Source organism: Triturus cristatus, chromosome 8, assembly GCF_964204655.1.
Source record: "Triturus cristatus chromosome 8, aTriCri1.1, whole genome shotgun sequence".
Taxonomy (NCBI): Eukaryota; Metazoa; Chordata; class Amphibia; order Caudata; family Salamandridae; genus Triturus; species Triturus cristatus.
In genome coordinates this window covers 1,126,955,214-1,126,967,346 of record NC_140591.1, presented here as the reverse complement: position 1 = coordinate 1,126,967,346, position 12,133 = coordinate 1,126,955,214, and the positions used below count along the sequence as shown (strand labels likewise).

Here is a 12,133-nt window from a genome sequence, read left to right as displayed (position 1 = left end):
TTCTGGCATACAGAGTGTTGCCTTATTCAAGCCTGCTGGTGATGAGTGCTTGAGTGACAGTCCGTTTGGTGTTCTGAGAAAACCATTTGAAGATTTTTTGCATCATGTATAGGATGTGGAAGCAGGAGTTGCACACTGCGTTGACTTGAGCCGTCATGTTGAACCTGTCATCTAGGAGGAACCCTAGAGTTCTTGCGTGGCCTGTGGAAGTGGGTACCAGATGAAGTCCCATGGTGAGGTCTTGTTGCGGAAGACCAATGCCTCTCACGCTGTAAACAAAGACTCCATGGTCCGCAGGTTAACCCCTTCAGCGCAGCGCGGATTACCGCGCCGTGCTGAAGGTTCCGTGCGCGGGCGGGGCCGTGACGGAGCGGTTCCGTCATGCGCACAGCGCAACCGACACGCATGACGGAACCGCTCCGTCACTCGCATCGAAGGGGTTAAATTTAAAGTAGTTTTGGATTTCGGATTTGAATTTGTTAGCGAAGGCCATGTCTAGTAGTGAATCAGGGTTTAATCACCATCTCTGCCCGGGGAAGCCTAACCTGGAAGATCCAGGCTAAACAGGACAGGACAATGATCACAGAGTGGTGGGACGATGTGTCACCTCTCTTACCCAGGGGTCAAACGTGCTCTGTGAGGAGCTAAAAATCTGCTCTAGACCACATATCCTGTACGGGGGAGTAAAATGTATCTTCTTGAGCTTGAGGATTCCTACGGATCCAGACATCAAGCAGCTTAAATTGTTTCATGATACCATGTAGGTGAGTGGCTACCATCGATTTAGAATGTGTCTTGGTTTGTGATCTATCCAAATGTTTATGTAGGAACAATTAAAGTCTTCCCTCAGATTATGGAGTGAGGCCCCATGGACAAGGCTTTACCCTACAACATGGGCATCGATTTAGGCCACCCATTGTGACCCCTGCCACCTTGCTTGCGACCTCTGGTTGTTTGTCAGCCTTGGCAAGCCTCTGGTGGCATAAAATCAGCAGCAGTGTGAGCAGCGCTTGGTTGCACTGTTGTGCTGAAGCTCTGTCAACAGAAACATCATGATGGCTTGCAAGCTGGGCCTGGGTGGAGGAAAGAACTCGTCTCACTTGTTGCTATGGTGATCCCGGGCTGGCCGGCACAGTCCTTAATTTGAAACATTGTATGTATCTGCTGCAGGCCTGGGCCAGGAAGCTGAGCGAAAGAGCACAAAGTGCAAGCATCATGGCTGGCCATGATTGGACAGTGACTAACTACAAGTGCTGCAGCTAGCAACACGTGTCTGTAAGTGCAAGAGCGCACCTGCTGCACCCTACCCTAGCGGAGGACGTAGTGCCTAATGCCGTATGTGTACCATCGTGTTTGGGACCACCGACCATGACTCAGGGCCGTCAATCTGTTAGCGTGAAAGCGCTACCAATGATAATGACCCTGGCAAAAATTATTGGACAGCTCCCACGTGGTAGTAAAGGTCACGCTGATGCGGCACGGTCTCTGAGTCGATTGTACTCATGGCTTCTTCACGGGTGCTGGGTGTCAAAACTCTGGAAACACACAAGCACGGGCCCGTCAATGAGTGACTTACTTCACTTAATTGTCACCTTCAGAATGAGTCGGCAGTCAGACTTTGGGTGGGCTGTGTGGCAGGTGAGGTCGTGTGAGAGTGAGACAGACTGAGTCATCTCTGTGAATAACAATAATTGCCCTTATTTTATGCATCTGTATAGCCACAGCATGCCCACTCCAGTCAGTGAGTGCTGGTGGACTGGCCACAAAGACATTTTCTTTTTTTTTTTTAACACCACCAAGGCTGGAATACCTCTATAGGGCGATGGACAGGTGTTTCCCCGGGAGGGTGGGGATCAAGTTTTATTAGTGGGGCCAGTTTTGTAGCAGTGCAACAGTTTTAAAAGCACTGCAAAGTTCCTTGTTTATTCAGCAGTTTTAGAGCAACAATAAAAGTGTCACGTTAACTCAGGTGATTTATTGATGTATCTGCTGGAGAGAGAGGGGAGTTTTGTGTAGTGGCAGTTTTCACTTATCTAAGGTAGCACAGAGTGTTAATTTTCCTGCTGCAAAGAAAGTACAACACGCGGCCTCGGAGTCGGACTTGTACCTGCTGCGTGGTGTGAGTGCTGGGTGTCACTAGTCTCTAGAGTGAGTGACTGACTTCAACGCAAGTTTGGTAAGTCTCCCAGTCCTGACCAGGCTGTGAGTGACTTGCTTTACTTAATTGTCACTCTCTGACAGAGTCGGACCTCAGACAGTCAGTCTCACTCTCACACTACCTGTAGTGTGAGAGTGACACTGACTGAGTCGTCACATCAACTTGACTAGAATCTCGACTCTGCGACTCCCCTTGTAGTGGTGCCGATTGTTGTGACTGCTGTAAGCTGTGGGCCCTGGGCAAACTCTAACAGAAGCAATATGTAAAGTAAGAGAAGATTACCTGTTTTTGTAGTCGACTCAAGATTTTCAAATGCCCTGCAAAATGTTAGAAATTTTTGTAAAAGAGTGCACATTTCAGGTTCAACCCTTCTAGCGGTCTAGACATGATTTAGGTAATTTTAATAACACATTAATTGTCATTGCTTTAAGTGAAACACTGCATCCATGCAGCCACAGCATGCGCATGCCGGTCAGGGCTGGTGGACTGGCCAACAAGACATTGTCTATTTTGAACCCAACCAAGGTCAGAATGGCCATACGGGGCATCTGGTGACAGGCGGGCGTTTCCCCAGGAGGTTGGAAGGGTAGGGGTCAGCTTTTGTTAGTGGGGACCAGTTTTGTAGCAGTTCAGCAGTAGCACTGCAAAGTTCCTTGTATATTCAGCAGTTTTCAGGCAACAATAAAAGTGTAAAGTTAACTATGGTGATTAATAAATGTACCTGCTAGAGAGAGATGGGAGTATTTTCTAATGGCAGTTTTCACTTATCTAAGGTAGTGCAGAGGGTTAATATGCTTGCTGCAAAGAACATGTATCATGCATATCAAAGAACAATATTGTATGTGGATAGTTCAGTCGGTTGCTACTTTTGTCATAGAGATTCTATTGTTACTGTGTGTTAAGCCTTGGCATCTTTTGGGGTGTTTCGCCTGAGTTTTTGCTTTCTGACCTTCCGGTTTTGACTCTGTTTTTGCTGGCTTAGTGTCTCTGCGCACTTTCTCACTTCTGATCAGTGTTAAAGTGCAAGTGCTCCTGTTGTAAATTGTGTTATGGATTGGTGTTTCCATGATTGGCACATTTGATTTACATGTCAGTCCTAGTAAAGTGCACTGAGTGTGCCAGGGCCTGTAAATCAAATGTTGTTAGTGGGCTGCAGCACTGAATTGTGCCACCCACACAAACAGCCTGTAAATGTAACTCTGGCCTGCCATTGCAGAGCCTGTGTGCAGTATGGGACTGCCATGTCGACTTGGCAAGTGTACCCACTTGCCAGGCCCTAACCTTCCCTTTTCTTGCAGGTCAGTCACCACTAAGGTAGGCCCAAGGTACCCCTGTGGGCAGGGTGCAGTGTATGTGAAAGGTAGGACATGCACTGGTGTGTGTGGCATGTCCTGATAGTGAATTACTGCCAATTTAGTTTTTCACTATTGCAAGGCTACCTGTTCCCATTGGACAGAATGGGGTGTTTGTTTATATCCTCTTATAAACATAACTGGCCCTGGGAACTTGGTAGAAAAATAAAGTTTAGAATGCCTGAACTCAGAATCTAGAGATGCACCTTTTAGTGAAGGTGATTTTTACATTCTGTGTTTGAAAATACCACTTTTAGAAAGTAGGTATTTTCTTGCTCAGCCATCCAGTAGGCCTCTGCCGGGGTTGTGGATTAACTGTCTGGGTTTTGGATGACAGGGGCTGGGGAGGAGCCCTGGCTCCAGATAGTCTAGGTGGATCAGGAAAGGGCTGAATAGACCTGGGCTGCATTTAGAGTAGGGGGAGGAGATTTCCTTTCACTTGAATGGGCCTGGTTTGCCTCGGACAATGCTGTCTCCACCTCCTGCCAGGAAGCCACACCAGAGAGGGGAGAACTGGTTCTGGCTGGGCACAGACACTCTCTGCATGAGAGGACAAAGGATTTTGGGCTATAACAAGTGGGTCTCAAACCCCTTAACCTTAGAACTCTTTTGGACCAAGAAGAATACCAAGAAAAAGAGCTGGAGAAGCTGTGAGGAGGAACTACCACTTTGCTGAGTGCTTTGCTGTGTTGGCCTGCAGTGGCTGCTTCTGTCTTGGGCAGCGAAAGGACTGGACTGAACTTTCTGCAATCTATTTTTGTGAGTTTCTCCAAGAGCTTGAGGTAGAGCTTGCCCCCTGTTCAATAAGTCTCAGGAACAGCAAAGACGTCAAGCTCTTCTGCCCTCAGTACTGGGGATTGTGTGTTTTGTGCTGCAACAGAAGAAAAAGCAACCCAACACCGTCTACGACGCCGCTGCCTACTCCGTGTCCTGAAGGCACAGCAGAGGGCACCGCAACCCTGGTCTCACCAACGACGCCTGCTGACGCCGCCACCATGCTGCTGCTCACACCGCGACCTGTGGGCACCACACTCCACATCACCTCACTTCACGATGCCGCCTTGTTATCCCCTCCGCCGCCGCTCCATGCTGAAATCGACACTGCACCGCACTGCACGTAAAGTTACACGACGCACCGCCCTCATTCCGCACCGCAGCCTTGGCCTGCCGATGACAGCGCTTCAGCAACGACGACGCCGCTGCTTGCACCGTGACCTGCCAGCACTGTGACGAGCACGCATCACTTCGCACCACGACCCTGGTCTCACCAACACTGCAATCTGACACCGCCATTGAGCAGCTACTCGCAGCGCGACCTGAGGGCATTGCATGCCACACTGCTGCACTTCGCACCGCAGCACCGGATGCCCTCCGACGCCAGCGTTACTCACTTCAACCGCGAGGAGTTCGATCTGGAACACGTGTGACATCGAGGGCCAGACGACTCCTGCACCGACCTCCGGAACCGACGCCTGCAGACGCCGTACTTTTGGAAGCTCGATGAGAGGTCCCCGACGCCCTGCATTTCTAAAGGTACTATTTTACGGGTCTTCCCGACAACGTAGCTGGCCCGCGACACCACCGTCAGCCAGAACTGTTTGGATTTGTTTGTTCACAACGCCATGATAGCCCCAGAGGGAGCTATCGACTTCAAAGAACTGTTTTTCAAGGATATTTTGATAACTGAAGATTTCCAAGTACTGTATTGTGGATTTTTTTTTATCGTTTTTGGTCTTGTCTTAAGTATATAAAAATATTGGATATTTTTCTAAACTGGTGTGGTGTCCTTTTGTAGTGCTTACACTGTATTACTGTTGGTTATGTGCAAATGCTTCACACACTGCCTCTAAGATAAGCCTGACTGCTCGTGCTAAGCTACCAAGGGGGTGAGCAGGGGTTATTTTAGGAGTGTAACTCCCTTATCCTGACTAGGAAGGAGGGTCCCTATTTCGACAAAGGTCATTTCTAACACTGTGCAGTTCATAAATTACATTTGTAATTTGTTCTCTCATCAAGACTGGCAAATTTCAGTGCAGCAACTATTCTTTGTACCAGCCAGTATCCTATTCAGAGAGCTATATACCATATCTGTGGCACTGTTAGCCTAGGTGTAAATATTTTCCAGATGTTTTCTGGAGTCTGAACATTCCTTTGGCTGCTAAAAATGAATAAACAATTTTGAGTAGAACCTTATAGTGTAAGCAATTTAATACGTTTGCATTAGCAATTGTTCTTTATAAAGGTGTCCCATTGGGACCATTTTTCTTCTGTATCGATAACTACCCAGGTCCCAGTGGCATTTCTGGGTTATACCCATTTTTTGTGACTACTTGTAAATAGGGGGCACCGTCATAATCAATGGGTGTTGCGGTGGAGCACCCACCATAACACTCACTGCCCACCCCTTTCATGCTAAGCATAGCGTGTAAAGGGGCTTTATTTACAGGCAGTGTTAAGCCACGTTAAGTGGTTTAACACTGTCTTGTAAATAAGGCAAAGCCCCTATCGCCACGGCAACATCACTAAAAGTGACGTTTCTGTGGAGATAGGGGCTTGTACATATGCCCCTTAGTTTGTAAAATATATATATATATATATTTGATAAAACCTAAATTGGGGTAGTCTTTATAGAGTTAGCATAACACAGACATATAAACAACAGAGGGTTTTTAATAAATCTGCACATGAACAGGTGCCCATATCCTTTTGCTTTGGGATATTTATTGTTTTAAATTGATACTAATGTGTTTCCAAGTCAATCATCACTGTGTATTTCTTCAATGAATAATACTAAACAAATACTTTTCTGATACTTCACACTTATAATAAAAACAGTATATCACTCATGGACATTTAAGGTTTAAATCTTCCCAGAAAGCTGTTGTTTTTTCTTATATTAGTACATTTAAAAAAAGATGAACAGACCTACATGGTGTTAACGTGATTTGCACTTCTTGTAGCAGCCTTCACAACTTTTACATTGAATGTTTCAGAGTGTAACAGTAATAAAGTAACTCTTTTGTATGTTTACGTTTTTACAAGTCCCTAGTAGTCAAGGGTTGATACTTTTGCAGGATGATAGCACTTACTACTGACCAAAACGGCAGCTTTTCCACAGTTATACATTCAGAGTTGGGGCACAAAAAATGCACTGTCTGGGAAAGGGATAGGAGATTTATACTGGAAATGTGTTGAACGCCCACAGTTGTAACTTTGTGGGTATTCAGTCATTACCGAAGGGGGTTCACGCCTAATTTGTTCATTTTACGTTTGTGCTAAAAAAACAGATGAAGTAAATATACTAAATTGGGTGTAAAAGTGCTCTAAACCAGCCGCGGCCTGTGCAGGTATGAGCGGTGGGGCTGGATTGGGGGGGGGGGGCGAGTTTCGATAGACGACCACGGGGGGGAAATTCATTATTTATTTAATTTTCCCTCGTGGTCGTCTGGTGAATCCCCCCCAACCTGGCCCCACCTCTCTTACCTGCACGGGCCACGGTTGCTCTAACCCCTTCCTCCCATTTTTGAATAGGTTTAGGAAAGCGTTTCTCGACTCTCCTTAGTCCCTTCTTCACTGTCCTGAGCTCCTATCATCTCTTTCTCCATCACCCGTCAAAGTTTTGTGTTGACCTGAAGGTAACATTAAAGTGCTATACAAGTAAGTAGCATACCGTTTCATATGAAATATTTTCCAAGTGGAGACAAAATGGTGTAAATTTGCAGATGCACATTTTCTGTACAAATATATCTATCAATGAACCTCACTGTGGACAATCTGCAGGACCAAGTATAGAGGATAAGAATGCTCCTGAAAATCTAGGGCTGACATAGGTATTCCAAGAATGCACCCAGGGATTTTTGTGTATCTACACGCATGTAGTAATCTATGCAGATGGTGCAAGTGCATCTCTACGATATGAGATTGTTGCATTTATTTTTACTTGTGTCTAGAATGGTCAGCCGTCGGAGTGAATGAGGTTTGGATAACTGACAGCAGCCACCAGGTAACTCACTCCTTGTAGGACTAATCCTAAAAGAAAAATAATCAAGCGATATACCGAATACAAATCAATTTGGGCCTCAGAGCAAAAAAAGTATGAATGCAGCAACGCACTGAATTGAAAGAAAAAAAAAAAAAAAAAAAAAGAGTATAACATTTCCCTCGCTTATGGTCAAAGCAACTTGTCAAAAAATTTCTAATCTTTTTACCAGTAACAAGTAGTATGGTAAGAAAGGACAGAAATTGAAATTTGGATCTTTTCTATACCCTCCTAAATAGGGGCTCTCCATTGGTTGCTGTTTCTTACCATCCTCAGTGACCCGCCTTGTCCATCCTTCTTTCCTGTTAGGCGCTATTAATAAGTGCCTGTTCTCCCTTTCTCCGTAGTGATCAGTGTATGATAAATATTTGTAGTATTGAGCCTGCAGCAGTTTGACTGATGAACCTGTGGAGATAGTATACTTTAAGTTTTTTCCAAAATTATAGTTATATTTGTTTACAATAACCCATGAACTGTGTGAGAGACATTTCTCAAGCATGTTCTCCCTTCTTGCAGGTGCTGGAGACCGTTATTACAATGTATTTGTCAATCAGCTTGTCTAGCAAGACCAGTTCCAAAGATTCTATACAACCAAAATGAGATAAAATCATCCTTTAGTTGGAATGGTTGTAACTAAAAATGTTACAGTATAATCCACTTGCGCAACGAACACTGACAACGCCTTTCGATAGTGCAATGCAATTTAAGTTATAGGCTATACAAAAATAATCCTGAAGTCTTTGTCAGTGGCATGACAGAAATGATAAGATGTGGCTTTTCACGGTTTGCTCTTAATCTCTCTTCCTCTGCCCAATCTTGTGCTTGGGGGTGTTAAACCGGTTCATGCAATTAGTTTCTATGCACAGGTTGGGTTGTGAAGCACTTGTTATGAACAACTATAACAACAGTTGTAGCAAAAAGACCTGCCTATTTGAAGAGAAAGTGCTTATACCTTGGAACACAAGTTCAAGATGAAGAAATAAGGAGTGTGGCATGTAGATGATGTGGCAGAAGTCAGACATAAATGAACAATATAACCACCTTTGCAAGGCTTTCTTCCAATGCGTAGAGATCCATGGATGCCAAATGACTGATGATAATATTTAACCCTTAGGACTTGAAAAGTGATGGGATCCGATTCATCAAATTCACTCACGCCCCAACATAGCAGGACGATACCTACTGATGAAACAGACCATCAATCAGCAGCTGTGCAGGGCCACTTGGCTCCTCTACCTCTCCCAAACAACAAAAAGACAAACTTTTATTTCCTAACATTCAAGCATTCCATCAGCTCAGCCTCCAATAGGCTCCTGCGTAGGGCGCAGTGAGTATACCACAATATTTAACCCTATCTCACCCTGTGTTCAAAAGACCAAAAAAGAACAAGGTGTCAGGGTAAAGCATAGAGTTGAACGAAAGTTGAACTATTAATATGCAGTATTTGTAATGCTTTAATTTGAGAACTTAAAACACAAAGAAAGGCCTACAAAATGAGTCAAGTGACCCTTTTATCACGATCTGCTTTTCACGTTGACTTCTCACTCTTTCCTGTTTCTATAAGTTCAGGTTTCTGTTTGTTATTTATTGAGTCCTTTACCCCTGAAGCTTCTTGGTGTGGTTGCCGTTCGTAGCTAAAGCCTGGAACAACCTTTATTATTCACACACAATACAAATAAAATACATAGCGCATGACTCGCCTGCAGCAGCACTGACAGATTTAATACTCTTGTGAAACATGCTAGACAAGAGCAAGCATGCAGAGAGAACACTTTTGTGGTGTGCTTGACGCATAACCGCGTAATGTGTAGGCATGACTAACGATTGAGCAAGTCCATCTGCATCAGGATGTGTGACAAGATGCCCTGCTTACCTGGTTGCAAAACAATGTTAGTCATTCCAGTGAACACTGGTTCCTACAATACTAAGTGGCATGGATTCCTGCTGTAGATCCACAAGAATTCCCAGCTTGGTATCACAACTTGAATATTTTGAGGATTCCCCCAGAATTGTAAATTGACACTGTACCCAGAAGTAAACCTGCACGAGCACAATTTGTTTGGGAACCAGACCCCAAGTGAGAAGCTCTCATCGGTAGGTAAAACAGCATAGCAAATTTTCAACAACATTCATTAGAGTGCTTATTGGTGTTTTTTTTTTCATGGGAAGGTGCTCTCTTTCATAAATTGCAGTTTCCCATTGAGGTTTCATATGCTCTTTTAGACAAGTCCATCTCTCCCAATCTTTCTTCTTTTTGCTTATAGTACGAAAGTCAATGTCCCACCAGGATCCTCTGAAATCTCACATCTGTCTGTAGACAGTCTTCAATTTTCAACACTGCTTTCAAGCGTACAAGTAACTCTTTGGAGTAGGTTATTTTGATGGAGCCCATTAGCCGCTAATTGGAACAGCACTGAAATATTTGTCTGTGTCGATGGTGGACACTGCTCCATACCAGTTCTGTAGACAGACATGTTCTATGTTCATTTTCATGAATAAGCATTCGTAATTGCGAGGCCACTTTCTCATGCCTGGATACCTGAAAAAGGGGGAGACAAGGAATGAAGAACGACACAAATAGGCATGGAAAAATGTATTTACAAATTACACAGTCTTATGTTAGCAATGCTGTAATTTATAAGACGATTCAGGGAAGTGCCACCATGGTTTAGGGAATCTCTATTTCTTACACATCGAGGAGCTTATTTACAAGCCCCTTGCACCTACAGTGCGTTACTTTTGTGACGCATCGCTGGCGCAACCTGCCCCATATTTACAAGGACACGTAAAGCCCCCCTGCGTGGCTTTCCCTGTCCTTGTAAATATGGCCCCCTCTCACGCAACACTATGCGTGAAAGGGGCGTGACATGGGTGTTGCTTTGGGTATTCCCATGCAACACTCATGTATTCTGCCACATTTCCTGATTTACGAGAATTCGTAAACCTGGAAATGCATCAGAAGGCTATGCCACCGCAGGGGCCGTGTCGCGAGGTGCAATGAGGAGAACTGTTTACATTTCTCATTGTTTTTCCTCATTCTACGGGTGTTGCATTCTCCAGCACACATAGGAAAAGAAAATCACCTCTTTTTTTAATTATTGTTTTTGTGCAGAAAGGTTCCCCTACCTGCACAGAAACAATCTCCTCGCAATGCAGGCACCCTTGCACCATGGCTCAAGGGTGCTTGTGTAAGGCATGGCAGCCGATTGTGCGCCAGTCCAGGGGAACGTACAGGATGCATCATATTGTTGTAAATATGACTTATACCTTTGTAAATAGGACGTATCCCTGTGCTTTGAAAGTGTTGCAGCGGGTCGCAGCCAAAGGGCTTGCAGTGCCGTGCTGCGGCACTTTCTTGTTAATAAGCCCCATAACATGCAGTTTTTTTTTTCTCGCAAAGTGGGCTCAGGTCTTGAGGCCCGGCAACCAACCTGTGTCAGCTTTGTTGCTGATTAAGGGTATTGGGTCTTTTGCCCCTCTAAACAAATTAGATGGGTGTTTGTCAGAGCCTTACTAGTGCAATGTTTGTGGATCTTACATTTCTCATTTAAGTTCACTGTTCCTAATCTAGGTTTATTAGAACCGTGCGACCTTGCGTTCTTGTTTGCATGGCACTTTGTAGTTGGGACAGGCCTATCCCTACCTTGTACTGTTTCTGGTGTAGTTCGGTGCTAGTACTACCTGTTTTCCCAGACTTCTGTTGCTCTTTGAGTGCCCTTCTGTCCCATAAACCCCTGTATCGGTGTCTACCTGTCCCCTCGTTTTTCCTGTCCCACCAGAGTTGTCTCTCAGATTCTCTTTCCCACTTGGAGTTCTTGTTCTCCATGGCCTTCTGTTCCCTGGGTTTTATTTTAAACATAATCTGAGCAAGGACTTCTACAACAGATTTAAATCCGTGATTTCCGGTCAAGGTAACAGGCCTATTGATCGGAGAAAAGAAAGTCTTAATATCTGCTGAAAAAGGAAACACTTTTAGTGAATACTGACTACAGCCATTTGGACAAGTTGTTAAATGCAGTTGCACAAACAGCTTGATTTATGAGTTGTAATTCCTGTTTGGTCTTAAAAAAAGGGAATTTACAATTTCAAATTGATTTTACGTTTAAGTGGAACTACTCAATGGGCTCGGAGTTGGCGTTCTAGGGAAGAGTATTCACAAATGTTTGTAATGTACACTCTCACACTGAAAAAGCTTGGAGAGACACTCCAGTCAAGAGCAGGAGAAAGACTATGGGCCTGATCAGATCTCGTAGGAAGGGTTACTCCATCACAACGGTGACGGACATCCTTTCCACCAAAATATAAATCCTATTGGATATAATGGGATTTATATTTTGGTGGACGGGATATCCGTCACTGTTGTGACAGAGTAACCGTCCACCAAAATCTAAATCAGGCCCTATATCCAGGATTGTAGTGATGAGAGCAATTCATGGGGGGTTGGGGTAGGAAAAGCTTTTTTCTCCACAGGTAAAATATGTGCCCTGTGTAAAAATCGTTTATGCATATGCCCTTTTCTAAGTATTAACCCACACGTAAAAATAGACCTGCTACATTTACTCATCCTTATGCTTACATTTGTGA

The 12,133-nt window shown here is 44.5% G+C and overlaps 1 protein-coding gene across 1 annotated transcript in view; it reads right to left on the bottom strand.

Moving 5' to 3' along the window:
- Positions 1-8,985: 8,985 nt before the first annotated feature.
- CREG2 (cellular repressor of E1A stimulated genes 2) overlaps positions 8,986-12,133 on the bottom strand; it is a 74,878-nt gene continuing 71,730 nt past the window's right edge. Inside the window, exon 4 of the mRNA XM_085622756.1 lies at positions 8,986-10,088. Coding sequence (XP_085478882.1) covers positions 9,941-10,088 — 148 coding nt within the window. The 3' untranslated portion in view covers positions 8,986-9,940. The remainder of the gene's footprint in view (positions 10,089-12,133) is intronic.